Source organism: Cupressus sempervirens, chromosome 5 (genome assembly GCF_028749045.1).
Source record: "Cupressus sempervirens isolate cs-2001-9-10 chromosome 5, ASM2874904v1, whole genome shotgun sequence".
Taxonomy (NCBI): Eukaryota; Viridiplantae; Streptophyta; class Pinopsida; order Cupressales; family Cupressaceae; genus Cupressus; species Cupressus sempervirens.
In genome coordinates, this window is record NC_143122.1 from 527,042,732 (window position 1) to 527,067,468 (window position 24,737).

At 36.5% G+C, this 24,737-nt stretch overlaps 1 protein-coding gene across 3 annotated transcripts in view; it reads left to right on the forward strand.

Annotated features, from left to right (window-relative positions):
- Positions 1 to 24,737, forward strand: part of LOC149557017 (uncharacterized) — a 138,829-nt gene that overhangs the window by 13,536 nt on the left and 100,556 nt on the right. For 2 of the 3 annotated variants that reach the window (XM_089831672.1, XM_089831674.1), the window contains exons 2-3: positions 17,630 to 17,691; positions 17,785 to 17,833. The exons of the other annotated variant lie outside the window; for it this stretch is intronic. In XM_089831672.1, the coding sequence (XP_089687798.1) occupies positions 17,630 to 17,691; positions 17,785 to 17,833 (111 nt within the window). The remainder of the gene's footprint in view (positions 1 to 17,629; positions 17,692 to 17,784; positions 17,834 to 24,737) is intronic. 3 annotated transcript variants of the gene reach the window in all.

Genomic DNA, 24,737 nt, shown 5'->3' on the forward strand with positions numbered 1-24,737 from the left:
TGTTAGTGGTTTGGTAGATGCAATATCGTGTTCTTGTTTGGATTGGTGTTGTGTTTGTATAAAAAAGTGGAACAAATAGGGCATACCCTTATAGTGGTATTAGAGTAGTGTATCCTGCGATCTTGGTGGGTACAAAATGATTGCATTGTGATATGACTGATTAGAGTATGCAAATATGGACTTACCATTATACTACATGCAAAAACATGATAGGGTTAGAAGGATAGGAGGATCTAAAGGAGAACAAGATTATAAGTGAAGAGATCATAGGGCATACAATGGAATATGTCACAAGAGATATGCGTGAAATAAGAGATTCATGTGAAGGGAGATTGTTCAATAAGTTAGAGGCTTTAGCATTGGGGTAGTGACATGTTGAACAAAGACCTTAAACTAAATAAGTGGATGGACTTGATGATGTAGATGATGGTTAGACAGATGGGTATTGATGCTAACAACTGCAAAAACAATGGAGGAAACAACAATGGAAATCATGGACAAAATGGTGGTAACGAAGGGGGAGATATGGATGATAAGTTTGGGTATGTAGCTTTATCAGTGAGGATAGTGAGCTTGAGACCTCTTATATACCTTCCCACCTACGGCTTTGGTACAACCAGAGAACAAGCCTCAAATCATAGATTTATAGGAGCAGTTTCAACGAGGTTGGGAGAATGGAGGTGAGGAATACCAAGCAGCTATCACTTTAAAGGAGTACATGGATGTTAGACTTAAACATTTGCCTCATACTAGTGTCAGGGCACAACATAATGATTTGCACAAGAAAGTGAGAAAGCTTTCATTATCCTACTATGATGGATCCAGGTAGACTACTCTAGAGCATGGGCACAAAAGGTAGACACCTATTTTCAGTTTAACCCAAGCTAGAGGAGGAAGCAATTAAATATGCATTGTTACATTTGGATGACCTTGCACACGAGTGGTGGCTTCATGAATGGTCACTATGGGGCATTAGCAAGTCACTTTGTATGTGAAGTTTCCTAATAGACTGATTGAGCGATTTGATAAGGATCAAAAATTCATTTTAAGGAGTTAGTCCAACTCAAGTAGTGGCAATTAGTTGAGACATTCATAACACAATTTTAGAAGTTTCCCGGTTTAGTGACATATATTTCACAAAGAAGACTCTTGGTTCTATTTATGGATGGGTTAGCAGATCCATTGAAGGGGTGGGTTAATGGCCTCAATTCCTCTACATTACATGAAGCTTACAAGAAGGCAAGGGATATGGAACCCACATAATCAAAGAGTAAATTTCAGTCCAAGAGCTTTCCATCAAAGAAAGATAAAGACAAGAAAGATTTCCATAAGGATTCCCACCAACAAAAGAAAGATTCAGACTTTTTGGATTGTGAGCAATTAAATGATCTCAAAAGGAGGAAGCTATGTTTCCATTGCAAAGAGCCATGATACCCTTTACATAAGTGCTTTGCTAAAGAAAAAGCAATGAAAACTGAGTATTTTCCAGCCAAAGAATTAGCATCAGAGAAATTAAACGACAATCTGATTTAGAGAGCAGTGTGAAGAAAATACTTAAAAAGTGGAATTTGGTGAGAATAAGACCTTTGCAAGAGGTATTGAACAGGCAATACCTTTCAAAGTAAAGGGTGTAAAATAGGGGCAATTAGTGATTTCATTGATAGACATAGGAGCCACTTACAATTTCATTGATGAAAGCTTAGTCAAGAATAGAGGACTACAAACATAAGAACATGAGGGGCTTTGGGTGATAGTAGCCAGTGGACACAAGCTACAAAGCACTAACATGATTCCTAACATTCATGTGAATGGGTGAATATGAGATGGTAGGTAGCTTTTATATGGTAGATATAGGAGATCATGATGTCATTCTTGGTATGGTTTGGATGAAGTCTGTAGTGGAGTTCACCTTCAACCTAGTAAAATTGGAGACCAGATTTCAATATCAAGCAAGGAAAGAGGTTTGAAGAGGATTATCTGATGGTGGACTCAGAGTTGTTTCACTTGAAAGGATGGATCGGTTATTTAGGTACAATGAGATAGAATGTGGGACTAATTGTCTCATTATGCTTACTGCTTTGGATTAGTAGGTTAATAGCTATCATCTAGACATATAGGAGGTAATCTCATGATAACTAAGGTTTTTGATGTAATCCTTCATAGAGTTCCTTCTAAGAGGGAGATTGAGCATGTCATCCAAAAAAAACACAAGGATGAGATTGACTTATGATCATTGGGATACCTTTAGATCAGGATGAGAGCCAATGACATAGAGAAAACAACATTTAGATGCCATTACAATCACTTTGAGTTCATGGTAATGCCATTTGAGCTTACCAAAACTCTTGCCAATATCAAAATTGTATGAATAGGGTGTTTAGGAGGTAGTTGCAGAAGTTTTTATTAGTCTTCTTTGATGACATACTAATTTTTAGTAGGATCTAGTAGGAGCATTTGCAACACTGGAGGGAGTCTTGAGTATACTAGAGAGTGAGTCATTGTTTGCCAAGGAATCAAAATGCAAGTTTGACATGACAAAGCTTTTATACCTTGGACAAATCATTAGTGCAAATGGAGTAAGGTCGGATCCAGAGAAGATTAGAGTCATCATTAAATGGCCAACTCCAGCTAACCTCACATAACCGAAGGGGTTTCTTAGATCGTGTTGGTTCCCCAAAACCGTAGATTGGAATTCTATGAATCTTTCCAACTCAATGCTGGGATATCCAACCGGTCATGGCCAACTCGACAAAACTGAATAATGTAATCCGAGTTCCCAACACTTTTGGCCCCGCAAGGCCAAGGCAGTGCACTTGATCCTGAATCAATCACTTGAATCCAAGATTACGTAAAGCAGATTGGTTTAAATGCAATGAGAGTCTCCAGAAATGACGAGATTTTCTAGGAAACTAACTTGCTCAAAGTATGACTCGAATGATGACTCCGAAATATGATTACTTTCAACTGGTAAGTTCTGAGTTAAAAACAAAGATAATGATTATATGAATATAAGAGTGTTTGAAAAGAAAAGATATAATGGATTTTAAATCAAGTGAATACATCAACTTTCAACAGAAAGATACAAAATGGTTGCCAACATATGAATTAGGAATTATAAGCAATGTAATGACCAGTGCTAGAATTTGAAAGGGGTGATAGAGTCAATATCATAAATCTCAATGTACGACTTTATGAAATTTAATATATTAACTAGAAATAATTCAATCACCAAGATGGGACGAATCAACTACATTTACGCACTTTCAATCTAGTCTATATTATTTTTAACTCACGTCGAGACAAAACAAACACATATACTGTTACAAACGTAAATGGTAGAATACTTGATATTAAATAGAGATCAAAACGATCAATATATACAAAAGGAGAATCAAATAGAATAGAAACATTCTATTCTAGACTACACCTAAATATTAGAAACATTCTAATATTTACAATAAGCTACAAGAGTGAGCATTAAAGATTATTCTAATACCCCCCCTTAATGCTCAATCTATTTACTACACCAATAGATCCCCTGAATTTAACAAACTTGTCAGGACCAAGGGGTTTTGTGAAAATATCTGCTGGTTGCTCTGAGGTAGGGACATAACGTACTTGAATAGATCCATCTTCTACTAATTGTCAGATATAATGACAATGAAGCTCGATGTGCTTGGTTCGTTCATGAAACATTGGGTTTTTGGCAAGTTTGAGTACTGCCTGATTGTCTGTAAACAAAGAAGTTGGACCTGCTTGAGAAATATGCATATCTGCAAGCATCTAACAGAGCCAAACTGCTTCACAAGCTGCCTTGACAGCTCCTCTATATTCTGCTTCTATAGAGGAGAGTGCATGTGCCTGTTGCTTCTTATTGGTCCAAGTAATTGTTGCAAATCCGATACTGAACACATAACCAGATGTAGATTTCCTGTCATCAACTGAGCCAACCCAATCAGAATCGGTGAATCCACTAAACTGAGGAGTAAAACTCCTTGTGTAAAGAAGACCATAATTTGAAGTACTATGTACATAGCGTAACACATGTTTCGTTTCAATCCAATGATCAGTCTTGGGGTTCGTCATGAACTATGAGATGTAGCTGACTGCAAAATTGAGATCAGGTCTAGTAGTAGTGAGGTAGATGAGACTACCTACTAGGTGCGTGAAGAGTGTTTCATCTACAGGAGGAGAATCAGATTGTGCGGACAATTTCAAACCAGTCTCCATAGGAGTGGAGGCAGGTTTGCAATCCTGCATTCGAAACCTGTCAAGCAAATTTCTGGCATACTTGGACTGAGACAAAAAAATGCTGTTGTCAATTTGCCAAACCTCAATACCTAAACAATAATGAAGCAATCCAAGATCGGTCATATCAAAAGTTCTGCATAGATCCTGTTTGATATCTGAAATCAAATGTTTTGAACTCCCAGTAATGATCAGATCATCCACATAGACAACAAGCAAAAGAATATCATTACCAAAGTGTTTAATATACAGATTACTATCCGACAGGCTGCGCTAAAATCCTTGATTAACCAAGTACTGATCAATCTTTATGTATCAAGCCCTAGGAACTTGTTTAAGACCATAGATGGCCTTTTGGAGTCTACATACTTTTGGTTCTGAACCGGCAACCTTAAAACCTGGGGGCTGCGTCATGTAGACTTCTTCCTATAATTCACCATTGAGAAAGGCACTCTTCACATCCATCTGATGAACTTTCCAACCATACTAAGCTGCAATGGCAAGAAGAATGCGAATAGTGCTCATCTTGGTTGTCGGAGCAAATGTCTCCTCATAGTCAATGCCTTCATGCTGGGTGAATCCTCGAGCAACAAGTCTGGCTTTGTATTTGTCCAAGGTACCATCTGCATGGTACTTGACCTTATAGACCCATTTACAACTAATGGGTTTCTTCCCAGGAGGGAGATCTGAAAGAACCCAGTTGTGGTTCTTTTGAAGACTCTGAAGCTCAACATTCATTGCTTGTTCCCATTCTAGAATTCCTTTGGCCTCTGCATATGTCTGGGGCTTAGGGATACTGTGGATGTTGGCCATAAGAGCTATATTAACTGTGTTGTGCTGAATACTCTTATTTTTGGAGGTTCTACCCTCAATGAGTTCATTAGGACGAAGATCACTAATCGTTTGAGCCCACCATTTTGGCCAAAGAGTCGAGGAGCCAATATTAGATGCAGTCAGAATAGCTGGATGAGGAGCAGGAGCAGGAGCTGTATTATCTAGAAGTGGCTAAGGTGGTGTATCAGTAGCATTAGATGACTCATATAAAATAGAAGAACCCAAGTCAGAGATTGCTGAAGACTGAATCTCGGAATGCGGTGGGTAGTCAGAGAGCGGAAATGGTCCGAGTTCCTCATCAAACACGACATCATGACTGAAGATTAAACGATCAATATTTACATCAATCAGTCTATAGGCCTTATGTGTGTGACTGTATCCTGTAAACATAAGTTTTTGGCTTTTGGAATCCAACTTAGTGCATTTGGCATCAAGAATCCATACATATGCCAGAAAGCCAAAGACTTTCAAATGGTTGATCCTAGGTTTGCAACCAGACCAGGATTCCTCAGGAGTCTTATGATTAATTGCAAGGGTCGGTGACTGGTTAAGAAGGTAGACAGCTGTGGATACTGCTTCTACCCAATATTTTCTGTGAACATTTCTATGTTCTAACATAGCCCTAGCCATTTCTGTGATGGTACGGTTTTGACGCTATACAACATCGTTTTGCTGAGGGGTGTGAGGTGTGGTGAACTGACATCTAATGCCATGAGTAGTACAGAAGGCAGAAGAACATAATTCCCTCCCATTATCTGTCCTAAGAGTACGGATGGAGGAACCAGACTCTTTTTCTACTAGAGCTTTAAACTGCTGAAATATAGGAAAAGCATCTGATTTTTGCTTAAGAAAATATACCCACATTTTGCGACTGAAATCATCCACAGAGTAAAAAATACCTGTTCCCAGTAATAGAAGGAGTATTCATAGGACCGCATACATCAGCGTGGACCAATTGGAGCACTCTAGATGCCTGCCATGATTCACCATTCTTAAATGGTGTCCTATGTTGCTTCCCTGCTTGACAAGTTCCACAAACGCGATGGTTCTGGGTCTGAATATTAGGTAGGCCATGGACTAAATTATCCCGAGCAAGTTGTGCTAGATACTGAATGTTCAGATGACCGTATCGTTGATGCCAGAGATTGCTGAGAGTGGATGATTCGGCAATGAAAGCATGCTCAAGGGAATCGCCTGAATCTACAAGCCTATAAATACCATGATTTTTTAAGACCAACGGCAAGGGTAGTGCGAGAAGCATGATCAATAATCGAACACTTATTTCCACTGAAAACGACATCCAACTGAGGAGAGTGCTTCATAATCTGACTAACAGACAGAAGATTATGTTTCATGCTAGGAACATAACATACATTGAGGAACATGAGTTTTCTTCCTCCAGATTGAATCTGAATATTTCCCTTGCCTACTATATTGTATTCTTCGCCGCCTCCAAAGATTACCGAGTCAGAATAGGGAGTGAATTCAACAAACCAATCACGCCTATGAGTGAAATGTCGGGAGGCACCAGAATCGATGTACTAGGCAGAAGATTTCACATGATTTGCAAGTATGTTGGCCATAAAGGCATGGTAGATAGATTCTTTTTGCTCTGAGTGTTGGGCGGCATGGGCTTGCTGTTTAATTGAGTTTGACTTCTGATGTTGCTGATACAGATGCTCAAATGGCACAAATTTCGAGGTGAGAAAATGAAAGACCCAGAAAAATTGGAGTACCCAGAAAAGAGCTCAAAAAACCCAAAAATAAAATGTTGTCGAAATCTGAATCCGCTGGCTCGAAAATCAAAGCACAAAAAACAAGGCACCCACAAAAATTTGATGAAGACCCATTTGAGATCTCGGAAAACCCACCAAGAATATGTAATCGAAAAAAAATTTGGTCCCGAAAATTAGGGTTTTGAAGCCAAAACTCAGTCAGCGGCTTGGAAGGTCAAAAACAATAGAAAATGTCAATTGGAAAAATCAGCTCTATTTCCCAGATCATGACTTCAGCTAAGACGGTGCAAAAACACTAAGTTTGAACTCCAAACAGGGTTCGGAGTAGGCGTTTTGTAACATAGAGCCGTCAGTCGAAAAGAAGCCGTGAGTTTTAAAAACCAGAGTTGTCTGTAACTGAGCCACAGATCTCCCAAAAATGGTGCCAATCCGGCGGCCAAAATTGATATGCTAGAAAAAAAATGCAGTCGTCTTTAACCAATCAGAGGTACAAACAGATGCCAGATACTGGGAAAATGTCGTGGGTTGCAGGTCGCGATTTGTCAAATCAAAAGCCGTGTTTTTCAAAGAAAAAATAGACACGACAACAAACTCGTGGTTTTTAAAAATCGGATGCCAAAAACCCGCGTTTTTTAGAGAGCATTCAACCACGATTTGTAGAAAACGAGTCGTGATTCTCCGAACAGAAACCCTAGCCGGGTTGTTTGTGAAAACTTAGAATCAGAAATAATTTGGAAAAATCTTAGCAAATAATTTGAACAAAAAATTCAAGTAATTGGCTCTGATACCATGTTACAAACATAAATGGCAGAATACTTGATATTAAACAGAGATCAAAACGATCAATATATACAAAAGGAGAATCGAATAGAATAGAAACATTCTATTCTAGACTACACCTAAATATTAGAAACATTCTAATATTTACAATAAGCTACAAGAGTGAGCATTAAAGATTATTCTAATAAATACGGAAGCAATTCAATATTTCACGATATTTGTGATTATCAAGTTTGAAAAGCTATAGATGATTCAATCCACTTATCCAGTGTTAAATCACTTACAGAAAATGATCATAAAGGACATAATTATATACTATCTAACTTCTAAAACCTTGCAATAAATAAATAAAATTCCTTACTGATATGCCTTAAATAGATTGCAATGAAGATGCTCAATGATGAATGTTCTATATGTTGCAATGCAATTCCAATATCATAAAACATTTTGTCCAATATTCCAAAATCCACGAGCTTGGTTCAATCGTTTGATCTTTGCCAATGATAAATTCATGTATCACAAGTGCTTAAAAATTTGAGAATGCCAGAAATTAAAAATATTGTATATGAATTGTGTGTATTGTAGGAATTGTGAATGGTCCCTCCTTTGATTTTTCATCTCATATTTATAAGAAACTAAAAGATGTTGGTTGCTTTCCAAGCACCACACCCTTTCATAACAAATAACTAAACATGAAACATTGATATAACTTTTAATTAATGTGATTCCTTCATTTAATACTGGCAATCAGTTTTGAATATTTTGCTTCATGCTTGGACACCCCTATACTGTGACGTCCCACATCACACAAGTGCTTCCTCCTTCCAATGTGTATACCCTTCATGCTTGGTGTGTCCAAGATTGATGCATGTGTGAAGACTTGATGAAATATTCTTCCCAGACTCATGTCATTGTCTTCAGTGGAAATCCCGTGTTTCTTCATAGGGAGCAATTCCTTCGAGGCTACATGCGTTCCTGTGATCAGTATCCTCTTGCAGACATCCATCTTTGCATACCCTCACAGGCTCGATGCCTTGGTGCAAATTTTCCGCTTATATCGTTTTTGCGGGGATTCCTGGTCCTTCTACAGACTTTGAACACACATGCGGGTGGCTTTAGACTTGTTATTTACTGGCTCCCGCTCACTCCTTGGGTACTTTAGAACCTGCAAAAATCCAAGTGCTGTTAAATATAAACTATAATGATCAAGTTCATAAACATATTCCTCTTGTTTCAGACGATACTGCAAGACATGGAAACCACAGATTCGACCACTGAGAATACTGATCTCCTTGCACTTATGTGATGGGTAATATTTTGAGGACACTACTATCAGATGCGTATATGCCAGGTATTGTTATATGTTTCTGAGCACATAGTTTGAATTTAAAAACCTTCTCATTGTCACTTTGTTTGGAGTAGACAATTCCACCTATAACAGATTAACAAGTTCAGGCTGTTGGATGTCAGGCCATTTTCAAGATTTCACAGGATATTCCAATGATGCACAGCAAAACATGTAGACTTTTCAAAATCAACATTGCATCCATAAAGATGTTTGAGCAAAAAAGCCCACCCAGATGAAAAGGTTCAATGAATGTCACTGCAATGCCATAAACAGTCCCTGTCCAATTTAATTTCTGCTACTTGCCCCTTAAGTAGGAATCAAACTCAGTTGAGGGTTCTTTAAAACCCTGCACTTGACTTGAATCCATGCATTTTTATTTTAGCAAAACAACTACTACCAGATAGTTTCTTCTCTGCAATGCACAGTACAATTTTGCTACACGTGACGCTTCAGCTCCAGCATAAGTGAGTGGGGTCATTTCAGCATATATGTCTACTATGTGTAATGCCTCACGCTGAAGGATGATCATTTCTAACTCTGTAGGGAGATCTATATAACACTCCTGAAGCTCATGTGCATTTGCTGATGAAAAATTTAAATGGAGGCCCAAAATTTGGGCTCCATCAGATCATGTGACATTTACTAGAGGTTTGTACAAAGTTTTTCATAGGTAAGCAACTCCATTGCGAGATCTTACAAAGAAGGGAGCCTTCAAGTGGTCAAAATCAGCCCAACAATATTTTGAGCATTTCAAGTTGGTATTGTCATCTTGTCTAGTGTTAACTCTTCTGGGCTTCATCAAACCATTTGAGATACAATGTGATACTTTATGAGATGGGATTGGTGCAATATTGATGAAGGAAAAAACCCCATAGCATAAGAGAGTAGGAAGTTGAGAGGGATGGAGAAGAGCTACTTCATGTATGATCGAGAGATGTAGGCCATCATGCATGCTTTGGCCAAATTCCAATTTTATCTGGTGAGAGGCAGATTTCTGATTAAGACTGACCATAATAGCATGAAATACTTCATGAACCAGAGAGATCTTGATGGTAGACGATATAAATGAATTACTAAGCTACATGCCTATGACTTTAACATTGAATATGTCGAAGGAAAGAAAAAAAATGTATTGGTAGATGCACTCTCATGGAGACCTCATACATGCTCTTTTGTTGACATATCAATTGATTAGAGAGAGCGATTGTTGCAGAATATGCAAAGGATCTGTGGGCAATTGTTTTGATTGAGGGTGCTACTCAAGATGACAGGTTTACAATTGAATAGTGATCTCATTTCCTACAAGGACAAAATTTACTTAGTGCCTACTTCACACGTTAAAGAGGTGATTTTGAAGACTTTTCATTATGCTCTATTGGTTGGTCACCAGGGTTTCTTCAAGACATAGGCAGATCTGACAGAGATTCACATGGAGTGGACTTAAGAATGACGTTCAAAAGTATTTTAGGGAATGTCTAGTTTTCTAGTAGAACAAGAATGAGCATACCTTTCTAGTTGGTATTTCACTCACCAATTTGAAATCAGAAGTGGGAAAGTATTTTATTGGATTTCATTACGGGATTGCCCAGGGTACTGGTAAAAGTCTACATCTATGGCGAGGTTGACAAAATTTGCACATTTTTTTGCTATTGCAACTACTATACAACAACCCAAGTAAATGACTTGTTCTTGAGTGAGGTGTTTAGGTTGCATGGTTTGTGTAGGAACATTGGGAGTGACAAGGACAACAAGATCCTGAGGAACTTTTCAGATTGAGCGGTACAAGGTTCACCCCTAGCACCGACTATCATCTGCAGATCGATGGGCATACAAAGAGAGTGAATATGTGGGTAGAGGAATATTTGTGGAATTATGTGTTAGGGCCACACTTGGCTTAGATGGTTGCATTTGCGTGAGTATTGTTACAATACCACCTACCACATGACCATTAGGATGACTCCATTCATGGCATTGTATGGAGTATGAAGCCCCAAACTTCATGGATTTACTCTTTTGGGGGACAACAAAGTGCCTAAGGAAAATAATTTGTTGCAGGAGACTCAGGACATCTTAAGGGCATTGAAGGAGAGTATCCAATAAAGGAAAAAGCAACATAAATTATATGCTGATATACACAAGGTTGAGTGCAACTTGGAGGTTGGGGATATGGTTTACTTGAGACTCCAACCATATAGACAATCTTTTATGAAGAAGAGCGTTCTTAGGAAGCTCAAGCTACAATTCTATGATCCATTCTGAGTCACTCAATGTATTAGAGATGTGGCTTATGAGCTAGAGTTGCTTGCCAATAGTAAGGTGCATCATGTGTTTCATGTATCTAGACTCAAAAAAAGATCGAGGCCATAAAGTAGTTCCATCAACAGAATTGCTACCTTTGGATGAGGAAGGGAAATTGATATTGTTCCTAAGGCCATAATTAATACAAGGGAGAGAACACCTCGGAGGATGATTGAAGTGTATTTGGTTAAATGGAAGACCTTGCTAGTGGAGGATGCCACATGGGAGAGTGATTAGATTTTGCAACATCCAAAGATGAAATCGCTTCAAAGCATATTTTGGGAAGGGCGGATAATAATGCTCCCATTCTAACACTTATAGTATGATGTTGTTGTTAGCCTATTTCCCTTTGGTCCGTAGGCTAACCGAGTCTTGTAAGGAACTTTGAGGCCATTTTGCCTAGGCAGTTTTTGTTGTGGATCATTTCAAGTTGTTTGGAGGCAATTTTGAGCATACTATTTATAGTAAGTCATTTGGGCATGGTCGAGACCTTCAGTGATGATGACATGCCGATCTTAAATGTTTAATATCAACCAAAGAATTTTAGTATCATTGATATGATTTATTATGCATTAACAAAGTTAATTTATAAAGTTAAATATAAATATTTAACTTTATAAATGCTAAATTATAGTTAAGTGGGAAATATTTAAATAAAAGGCCCCTTCATTTTATAACACATCGAAGACATCATTTGTAAAAGGGAAGTATTTTTATTTATCCCACAGTTGCAAGATAAGCGAATGAGCTCTTATGAGAGTGTTATAAAAGAAATTCAAGAGTTTTCCTTTAGGCATGCTATTTTTTTTTTTGAAGTTGATGAAATATTGGAGAATTCTTCTTTGAGGGATTGTGATGATGAAATCCCTCATGAATGACTATCTCTTCACTGTTGGAAGACAATGTCTTCAAGGTACAAAGCTGATTATTGAGATATCTATTATTTCTATTGACATTGCTACAGTTGTCAAGGAGGGTTTGAATTGGGTTGTTTGAGTTGGAGATTGTAATTGAAGTATTTTGGGATTGATCTGCAACTGCTAAGCACTTGTCTCACCACTTACATAAAGTCCAAGGCCACCGTACTAATTTGAAACCCCTGTTAGAGTGTTGTACCTTGTGGAGTTGTCCTCACAGACTTAGGGCAAGTTGTACATGTCCAAGAAGGGCCCATTTCAGCCATCAATACCTTTGCAACACGCCACAATAGTCTAAAACACTTGGTTTTTGAGTCGTACAAGTTTGAGAGTGATTAAAGGAATTACGCGGATTTGCAGTTGATGAAATGTGCCGTACATGCTTGGTAGGAGCTGTACTAGGTCTAAAACTGTGATTTTGGCATGCAACTTCATTGTTCACTTGTTTGAGCATTAATAAGCAATGTGGTTATAATATTGACTGAGCATTCATGGAAATGATATAATGACATTGTACTTCAGTATTGAACTATAAATCGAATTTGAATATAGTTGTTGAGAGTGACTTAGTACGTTCTTAGTTATCCTTTATATGGTTTTTACTACTGTTATTGGTTTATTAGATGCAATATCATGTTCTTGTTTGGATTGGTTTGATATTTGTATTAAAAAAGAAATGGAATAAATAGGGAAGATCCTTATATTGAAGATGATGGCTTGTGGTTTTGGGTATGTTATCTATGATCCAAAGATGTTGCACTATTATGTTTTTAGGTCCTCGATAGTTCAATTGTTGCAGTTTGTTGACAATGAGGCTGTTTGTATAGACTGATCTAGAGAATGTTCCACATTGCTTCGCATTGTTTAGTTGTGCGGTTTGGAAGACATGCTTAGAATCTTATACAATGAGAGTCTAGTTTAGATATTAAGTGTTGGTTTTCCCTGCAAGAGAAGTTGTGATCTTCTCTTGCTCGACATTGTTGTTTATGTTGGTCTCTGGCCAACTCGGTTGTCTCGATTATCATGTTCCTTTGGACTGGAAATGCGTTGGAGGTTGAGTTAAGAGGTTGTCATGGGTCTTAACATGGCTTGTGAAGATTCGGATTAAGTTATTTACATCAAAAGATGTTTTTGGGCTGACCGATTAAAGTGTTACACTGTTTATCTATGTGTTATTTTTGATGCCAACTTCGGAGGGTGTGTTGTTGCGTGTGGTTTGTTGGAATCAACTTAAGAAGATGCATTGTGATGTTTTTTGGGTCCACTTTAACTCCTGGATTGGATGACATTTACCGCAAGAGCAATTGGTGGCTGACTTTGTTTGAATTATGTTTAATTTATGCGTGGCCAACCTAGTTGAGGGTTTTGATGATTAAGTTGATATAAATAGATATGTGTATGTTTGATTTGAAGTGTGGATTGGTTTTGAATGACGTGGAAGAACTTGTGGCAAGGGAGAAGTGTGAAAATCAGTGTGTGATGTGCTTTCATGATCATATCTTTTAGTATAAAAGATTTTTGGGAGAGTGGATGTGTGTGTTGTGTTTTCCATTAAGTTGGTTGCTTGACACTCTGGTTCAAGGATAGTTTCATGATCAGAAAATCCTATTCATTTCAATTCATCATATCCTTGTGCCTGTTGGATGACATCGGGTCCTTTTGGTAGCCTATGCAGATCTGTATCTTGTTCTTGAAGCAACTAGCTTCAACCTGCAAGTTCTTATTATATCTTGTGTTGAGTTTTATAGGATCGGGCTTTTGCAAATGTAATAACACTACTGTTTATTTCTGTGTGTTCCAAATGCAAATTTGAGTGTCATATAAATATGAGAGGAGACATGTCTCAATATGGTCAATTATAAGTTAATCATCTTTAGAATACACACACACACACACACACACACACACACACACACACACACACACATATATATATATATATATATAAAGTAAATATAGCAGAGTTTGTCTAATTGATGATTAACCAATGACCATAGAAGGATTATCTCTAAGTCCATTTAGTCCGACTTAAGCTACAACATTAACACTCCCTCTTAGCTAGGGAGGATTGTTATAGAACACATTATGCTCTCAAGCATTTAGAGAGATATCATCTCAACATGATATTCTTGGAATGACATATTTAAGGATATCAACATATATCCATCACTTAGATGTTATCTTACGATATCTTCCGAAGTATGATTCAACAAGAAATATGAATCAAACTTATATTCTCTTGGTATGTGCACTGGCATTATGTTCATGATGCCTACCAAAAGAATATGTTATCTTCTAGAAGGATATGAGTTATCTAATTTCCGACACACTCCGGGTCAGCAACTGAATGTAGTCTATCAAATAACAAGTAATCAAAATGTCATGTTCTCCATCATGACAAGTATCATGATCTCTGGCACTCCGGGATAGCAACTTAATGTAGTCTATCATGATACGTTCGTTATCATGATATCTGGCACTCCAACTTAATGTAGTCAATCATGATAATAGGTCAAACCATTGTTAAGATCGTCACCTTACAATAACGACCTCACAAATACATTAATGTAAGATCGTCACCTTTCATGACATAATCCACATATGCAAAATAGCAACTCTCATGATATCCACTATGAACCAAGTCAGAGGGTGGATACACCATAGCTGCTCCTAGAGGGTGGAACAAGGAATTTCACCTCGAACTTCTCCCTCTCAATCTGTTGACTTTTCCTGATCAAGGTTGCTTCTGATGGAATGTCAGACTCCCTCTGAATCTGATATCAACCTTTTGACCTCCTCGACAAGGTTGCCTTTAATGAAGTGTTTAAGACTCCCTCTTTATAGAGAAGGATACAAGTAATCTTAATCATCAAGGATATTCGCTTCAAGAGCCTCACTTTATCCAACCTGATCATTAGATGATTAATGAATTCTAGATCACAACTTCTTCGGAACTACTGTCATAAGATTGAGTTTGCACAATATTTGGTAGAATGTGTAAGCTGCTGACCTTCTTTTCTTGCAAGAACATCCTTAGACATAAAGGAAAACATCAAGGGAAATAACTCGTATGATATGTTTAGAATTACAAATAGTAGAGAGACTACAACGAGTAGGTAGATGTAAAACTCAAAGATAAGAAATACTTGTGTGCACATGAATGGAACATCTCTTCTTTAAAGATGGTTCAAGTGAGAATGAAACATGGTTTATCATTTCCTCTCCACAATGTGGCGTTCCCACTCTTATATTGTCGAACAATTTTGCATCATATTCAATAATGGCAAACTTCTTAGTTATTTTGTCAATGCCAGTAGATCACTCCAAACTCTATTCAATAATTACTGCTAATAGAATATGATTACACTTTTAATCACTCTTGCATTGAATTATGACATTACGATAATAGATAGCTTCTATTATTAGTTAATGGTTATCTATTTGTAATCTATTGTAAATATCAGAATGTTTCTAATATTTAGTTAGCCTGTAGATAACTGTTAGTTTTCTATTAGCTAGAATATAATGTTTCTATTCTTTACGATTGTTTCCTAAGGAAATGTCGTTCATTCTTCTTGTATATATTGATCTATTGATCATTGTTAATATCAAGTAGGTATTTTATCAATTACTTTGTAATATGGTATTAGAGCCAATATTTTAATTTTTTTGCAAAAATCATAATTCTTTTCGAAATTATCAAACCTTATTTTCAAAATTATTTTCTTGAGATATTTGCTTTGAACTAGGTTTTGTCTAATTTTTTGGCTCGATTTTTTTTCTTTTGATTATAGATTCTTGGTGGATTTTTCAAGAGCTCAGCTGGGTTGTCATTAGATTTTTCTAGGTGCCTCGATTTTTGAGCTAGTGGATCCAAAACTTGACAACACATTTTTTCTAGATTTTTCGAGCTCTTTTTGGGTACGCCTTCAATTTTTCTAGGTCGTCTTTTTTTTTCTTTGAAGTACGTGCCTTCATAAATTTTCATGCTTTTTCACTAAAAACGTGCTATGGCATCTTTGACTAATATTCTTCTTGAGGGCAATTCAAAATACAATGGTCAGAATTATAGCACATGGAAGTAGTGGATACTAGCAAGCTTTGAATATTGAAATACTGATCAGATCGTTTTGGGCATTATAAAGTGTCTGACTGCAACTGGCACTGATCAAAGGATACATGGGATCTAAATAATTCGGAGGTGTTGATGCTTCTCAAATTATCCATAGCTAATGATCAACTCCCTCAGATTCCCTTTGGCAAAACAGTTGCCGAGATATTGGATCATTTGAAGAAACTTCATGAGACATTAGACAAAAGTAGAGCCTTCTTTCTCAAGAACACTCGGTTTTCTATTATAATGGATTAGCGGAAACCACTCCAAGAACACTTGAATAGGATTTAGGAAATTCGTGATTAGTTGCTTGCTATTGGACGCAAGATGGAGGAAGAGAACATTGTGGTTATAACCCTTAAAAGTTTGCCCAAGTCCTATAAGCATTTTATCTAGACTCTCAACATCACTTCTACTGGTGTTGATCTCAAGTTCATAGATCTCTATACATTTCTACTCCAGCAAGATCGGTGGAAACAACAACTCGGTAGTTGTTCCAACTCCACCTCCATAGAGCAAGCCTTTGTTGCTAAATCCTTTGAGAAGGGTAAAGATAAGTCTCAACAAAAGTCCTCTGCTTCAGCTTCAAAAGGCTCTAAGAAAAAGAATATTCAATGCAACTATTGCCACAAGTATGGTCACATGAAGGTTGAATGTTTGAAATGCTTAGCTGCCCAATCTAAGCAATCAGGTTCACAACTCAAAGAGAACAGTGCAACACACCTTGAGAAGATGAAATTTGCCTTTTATGCCTTCATGGCTAAAAGACCTGCAGATCATGTGAAGTCGTCTACTTGGTACATTGATTCAGGCGCCTCTTGTCATTTCACCCACCTCAGAGACTGGTTCATTGACTACCAACCTTATTTAGGTTCTGTTATTTTTGGTGATGGAGAAGAGTACACCGTCAATTTGCCAAGTTACCGTAAATGAAACTCTATTCCATTGCATATTCACCTTTTGCTCTGAGAATGAGCATTGGAAAGTTGAGCTAGATATCATGCTATATTTATTTTTTGTAATGCAACTGAAGGTGAGAGGCTTATATGGTAAAAGCAGACTCTTTCGTCTCAACATGTTCTTTCAAGATAGCTGGAATAGTTTATGCGTGTCTAATTAGATGCTTGTGTGTTCTGATTTTTGAGGTTAAGTTTGCAGCTTTTTGGGTTATGAGGTACATATCATAACCAACATACTGTTTAATATTTCTTGAAGACTAGTTTATGCAACTGTTTATTGGGATGAGTTTTGCCTATTTCAGTGCAGTATTATTAGGTCATATATTTTCCTGCAAGCCTTTTGGTTTAATGCATATGCATGAAGCAATGCATGACAGCTAACTTCTTTGATGCAGGTAATGCCTGTGGCGAATCCTTATACTGTAGTGAGTGCTGGTCATGGTGTTAATGAGGCTAGGTACCTGATTAACTGTTGATATTTTTGGCTATCTGGATTTCTAGCCATTTAATTTTGTGGATTAGAATCATTTATATGTATTTCTTTATGCAGGGACAAAGGTGCTGACAACTCTTCCTTAGTAACCATTAATGACAGGAAGGTGAGTGCCCAGTAAAGTCACCTTTCTGTTCTTGTACTAGAGTCAATATTGTTAGCACATTCAGTTTTATATCAAATCAATGAAATTACTAAGATATGCATGAATTGAATATCATTTTAGATGATTAAATTGACAGCGATTATATATGTATAATCACCTTGTTCACAACTCCACTCCTCTTCCCGTGCCCCCCACCACCATTGCCACCACCACAATCAGCCACATCCCCATCAACAAGCACATCTATATCGACTCCTATTAAATGTGCTTTATGTCCTTCAATCAAAGTTGCTGTACTCTAGAACTTATACTAAATGTACTGGAATATATATCAACTACTATCAAATTTGCAGTACAGTGGAATTATAAGTGGAATTATAATTCATACAGACACTGTTTCACAGCCGATACATACATACATACATATATCTATCAACTCCTACATAGAGGAGTGTAGCACACATTTTATCTAAATAATTCCAGTTTGGATGCACATATTGATATATGTATCGACTCATATATATATATATCTCTCTGTGTGTGTGTATCTATACATACATACATGCATATGCACATAATATACATATCCATATACATATACATACATGCATCCATACATTCATATAAATGTATATACATATCATAGTTCACCTCAGTCTCAGAGAGTGACTCAACAAGCCCAAAATTTTCAACTTGGCAAATATTCAACAAAAACTCAGTAAATGCTGGACAATATAGCAAGTTCTAAAAATTAATCTCTTAAGAAACCATATTTTTTCTGTAAAATTCAGTTACAAATTGTATTAAATAAAAAATTGACATCTTGAAAGAGAAAATGTATGGTTTTATAACTAAAAAAATGTGAAAAATGCACATTAACTAATGTTTTACTTGCATGGACATTTTTAGTTATCTTTTTTTGTGTCAGAAGAAATGTGAGAGTTATACTTGTGAAAACTTACCCAGCGAAAGAAATACTGAGTACTCAGCAACACAGAGAGCATATATATATACATATAAATATACATATACACATACCACTGTGCGTGTATGAATATATGCATATATTCAGGAGCAGTAGCTCATAGTGTCCCATATCTATCAACTGGATTATGAACAAGTTTACCACCTTGTTCACAACACATAGAGTCTAGAATGCAACATTTCTAATAGAAGTTGATTATTTGCATTTGACCAGCATAGAAATGATAAAACTCAAGTGCCAAATAACTTAAAAAATGTATTTAGACACAATTATACTTGCATTCAATCATGTACACATTTAATTCTACTTCTTGCTTGTACAAAATATGTATGTGCACAATTTAGTTTAAGAAGTTTTCAACATCAGAAGGAATTATAAGCATTGACTTGTGGGTTGTGTAATGGATCTGTAATCTCTGAAGTTTAAGTACCTGAGTGGAAATCAGAGAATATTAGAATATGTCTTGTAATCTATGCTTTAAATGAATGTATTAGAATTCAATTTGTGTAAAATTATGTTTTCAAGCTGCACTATAAAGGAATTGAAGACTATAGTTTCTGAAATACAAATGCAACAAACATGAAAATAGCAAGATTTGATAAATCACAACAAAATTGACACAAGAATTCTATTCTAGAAATTCTGGTATTGGGAAAATTAGCTAGAAATGATAATAGACCATCTTTCTCTCTTTGTCTGGGCCACAAATAGTTACAAATATATTGGATAGAGCATGCTATAACATTCATCTTACTGCTATTCTCAATAACAACTCATGCTATAATTTTTCCTCAACAATCTACTGAATTCACTGATTCACACTCTATTCTTATGTTTGTAATTAGACCTGTGTTTCTTCTTCATAACAACTTTGGGAGTGTCCTTTTGTTCACTAAAGGACTGTTCGTTAGCATTGCTTTATGTACTCTAATAATAGTTCCATGACTTGGACTCGCCTATGACTTGACAAGGTCGTCTCCACTTGTGACTTGCCAATGACTCACCTTTGACTCGACAAAAATGAAAAAATCCTTGAAATTTAGAGGTTTTTAACAATTTAAAACTTGTTTCACGCACCCATTACTGAATATAGCTTAAAGAAACAATAACATCATCAAATTGAAGCTAATTGGATTGCATACATAAACATACATCCATTACAGAAGTGCAAACACAAATTGTAGCTGAAGAAACTAGAAAACATTAATATGCAAAATTATAAATGTTTTCAAATGTATAGAAAATGCATGAAATCCTTGACATCAGATGTTCCCAAACATATGTGTACGCAAAAACAAGTCTATGGCTCAGGCTCTAGCCCAGCCTCAGCCTCAGCCTCAGAGTAGTATGTTTGCCTCCTTTAGATGTGTTTGAGGTAGGTTTTGGATGCTTGACAAGCCATAATCTCTAATTGTGAGGTGCCACTCATCAACAGCAGCTGCGTGGCCAACTGATCATGCTCTATCCTCCTCTGACACAGCCACAATGACAATCTCTCTTCTTTTCTGATCAACTCACTCATGGTCCTCCTCAGCGAAGACATGATCAACAAACTTAGTGAGCCACTCAAACTCATAGATCAATCTCTGCTAGAGTGATCAGAGAGGAATTAGTGACCTAAATTTGTTTGATCCCCAAGACACAGACTGTAATGAGCAAAGACAAGTTCATTCAACCTGTCCACAGACAATCTTTTACACCTCTTCGAGTGGATGTGCTCGAACATGGACCGATTGCACTCACATCTAGAAGTGCTGCATGATTGATGCAAAATACGCATGACAAGTTCTTGAAGGTTCAAGGTTGTAGGCCCAAATATTTGCCACCATCTAATTGAAATAAGGAAAATAAAAGATATCAGTCTCATTTCCCACTTTAAGGATAGATTATTATATGAAAATGCATAAGCCATAAACTTAAGAATCTTAAGTTTAACGTATATTTCTACCTAGCTGCAATGTTGTCTGAGCGTCTCTGCACAACTTGCTTGCAAAATGCACCCTTGTTCACAATTATATGCATCTATCTCTTGCGTTGTAGATGTGCCATTACTAGATATGTTTTATAGCACTGAATATAGGCTACCAAGAAGACTCTCATTGCCTTTAAGTTATCAAGGAAACAAAATGGCAGATTGAGGAAATATAGCTGCTGCATGGATGGGCCTGTGAAGTTGGTTTTCCCATCTCCTATTAGTGATTCCTTCAATGAAAGTAGACTTATCCTCAACTCCTGCATACATGGGATCTAATGGCCTCCTTGGCTCTATGTATGCGCTCGTATATGTAGCCCATAGAGGGATTCTCTCCATCAACAACTTGTAGGAGAACTACAAGGAGTTCAATGACTTTCATATAATGTTAAAAAAATAGTTAAGTCACAAGTGTGCATTAACAATTTAAAACAAGAAAAAATGCAAAGTTGCAAACAAAACAAAAATATATTTACTTGGATGATCTCTGCACAAGGGGTCCAAAAAATTGGCTCATCAAAAATACAATTTGCCACATCCGTCCTTGCAGTGGTCTTAGCATAGGATGAGGCAGTCTACTCCTCACCAACAAACATGTGTCTCAAAGCTGCCTTTGAATTCAACAAAGATTTTAGTGTGAGGAAATTCAAGGCAAATCTTGTGATACTAGGACAAGCCTATTCCTTTTGCCTGGGTATTGCCTCATCATGCTAAGTACCAATACATGATTGTAGAAAAATTTGCTAATGTTATTGGCCTTATCAACACATGCTTTGACTCATTCAAGCTTGCCAATATCCTCTAACATGAGGTCAAGGCAACGGCCTGCACATGGAGACCAATTGTTTTTGGGTGCCTCTCCATCAAAAGTTTACTTGCAACAATTTTAAATTAATTATAAATCTAGATGTGTTAAGAAAATATTAAATAAAATCATAGATGCCTCTTCATCAAAACTTAAAAAGTAAAAAGTTTACATGCAACAACATAACTTGTTACATTGTCTGTCACCACCTTGCACTACATTTTCTACGCCCACCTCATGTATGACTTCCTTAATAGCCTCACATGTGTGACATTCTTCACATGTGAGGAAACATCAATAGACTTCAAGAACATGGTGGATCTTGAAAATAAAGTAAAATAATTATCAATTAATATGGATCAATCAACAAATCAAAATTTAAATTATCCAATGCATTTGGGGAAGTAGAATGATCAATCACCTTAGTAGGAAACAAGAAAATTTAGAAGTGTCCTATTTCTCCTATCCTTCCAACTATTTGTCATGATGGTGCAACCCTTTTGGCTCCAAAATTGTCTGTGGTCCTCGAACTCAACTTTCATATCTTTAGCCATTTCTAACAAGAGGGTCCACTTAACTCAGCATCAGTAGGGGCTTTAAAACTCGCCTTACAAATGATTATGACATCTGTCATTCCTTGTTGATAAGGAGACTTGTCACAAATAGATTGTGATTAATTATTAGACAAAACAAAGTTCAACTTCAAACTAAGAATTTTAAAATTTAATTTAAAACTTAAAGCAATCAAATAATAACGAATTACTTGGTTGCAACCCATGGAATGTTGCAAAAGTACTAAATCTTGCAAATTTATTTTCATGCAACATCATGGGCCTCCTTGTTCCAACCCTTGCTCTCAAGGGAGGGCTTTGTATCAGGAGTAGTGCGTGGCACAAAATAATTGTCGAACTTTGATTTCCGAACTCTATGGCCAAGGGTAACAGTGCTACTAGAAGGATAAATAGTAGAAGCACTAGTATTAGGATGAAAGGGAGACGTGAAAGAATTCTCTCCAAGACAACTTGCAGATGTGGATGCGGATGCAAGTGGATGAGAGACAATAGCATTTAACTCTTATTGTTGCCTCTTCCTAGTTTGCTTTTCTTTTGCATATGTTTCTAACTATACATAACAGAAACAAACTACCTTAACAGTTATTAATTAACATGGTTCAACATCATTGCCAAGTATGCCGACAACATGGTTTATAAACCTATGGATGCCACCACGATAAATTTCTTTACAAAACATGCATTTTGTTTGATTTTTTTGTCTACCAGGAAATTCTTCAGTATATTTCTAAGATTTACACTTTGGAGGCGTTTTCAAAACTTGAAGGCTGTTGCAATGAGACGAAATTTCAAATTTACATTTGTGTATATTTTAGAAAAATCAACAAGCCCTACATTTCTTTATAGAAATAATTGTAAATAGATGTTTACATTTTTTTCTTAAAAAAATCAAGGGTTTGCTATTGTTCTACTTCTCTCATTGAAGTATGCACTTTATATTTTAATAGAAAATGTCCAAGATTTGAAAAGTTAAACATAAAAAATTTAACAAAAAAAATGGAAAATCCATTAGCATACAAAAAAAATTCAACAAAATCTACAAATTATAACACTTACAAATTTTAACACTTGCCTCTTTCAAATGAGTTGAGAAGCCTTGGAACAATTGCTATGGACTCCTTGATGCTCTCAATGCAAAGCTATGCCTCTGCAATGTGGTTTTGTGGACTCCTTGATGCTTTTTCTTCATTACTGGTTACAAACCTATGGTCTCTTGTTTTTTTTCCTTTCCGTCATTTTCCCTCTCTTCTTCTCATAACAAGCAAATAGAATGGCTTTGAGGGACAAATAGAAAATGTGTGTTAAAAAATGGCAAACACTATATTTTTTATGTTTTTTTTAAGTCCATAATTGACTGTTGTGATGTGGGTCATAGCCCATGGACCTTGTGGGTCATGGCATGACCTACTAGCTTGGCGAGCCACGTGGATCATAACCCATGATTTGGAGGATTATGAAAACCTGCCAAGCACTCCCCGACCCACTACCCGCAACAATTCACGTTACTCATTGCGAGTTCAAGATCATTAATTCTAAATAGAATTGGTACTTTAGGCAAAATGGCTGGCTGCAAGAAAAACTTCCTTTGAGAAATTTGAAATTTTTGTATAGTAAATTTGAATTTGCCATTGGTAAAATTGCTAAGTGAAAACCACATCCACAATTGTCATTGACATCCATACAATTGCCACATTGTTATATGTGGTGGTTTTGCCACTGAATAGAAACCACCCTTGGATAAATTGGATGAGTTTTTGGCTGTTGATGAAGAAGTTTTAAGTTGGAGCCTTATTAGTTGTACTTCCCCATTTTAGGAGGCCTTTGATTTCACAAAATTATAGTGTCATTTAGGAGACATGGAAAGAATTCTCGCTTTTTCCTTGAGCTACTATCTTGCTTGCTTGGATATCTTCATTTTCTCATTTGTCTTGTGTTTGTGAGTCTTCTTTCTTCACTACATATGCCAACTTTTCTTATGCATCCAAGTCGATGCTTTCAAAATAGGGTAACAATTACCCATCATTTTCTTCATTTGACATGGGGGACACATATAAGTGGACATCTGTAATGTTCCCATTTTTTAGTAAAATATTTTAATTAGGTCAATTAATTCAATGGTCCTAAAAATTAAATAATATCACAAGGACTTATTAAATTAATTGATATAATTAATAAAGGGGCCCAATTTTTATTAATTATGCGTAGGTGTTTGCTGTGTTGGCATTCTTTGTAAATCCTCGAACGTTTTCTTTGAAGGGGTATTTATGTGCGACATGTAGGAATTTGTTAGTATGCGATTTGGATTATTTCTTTGTACTGTGAATTCCTATTGGAGTTTAGTATTGTTCACCATTTCGGAAGTGAAAAATCTTCCCTACTTGGCTTTTTCTGATTACGGTGGGATTCAACCCTCACATTCTGTCCTAGTATCATTTTGTTCGGATCTGGCAAGTCTGTGCACCATCCCTGTTTGCAAGTTATAATTTCTATTTGGGAAATAGGTCAATACATTTGTGTGCATTAGTGAATATTTGTGCAAGTTCACAATTCTTACTTACATATATTTATAC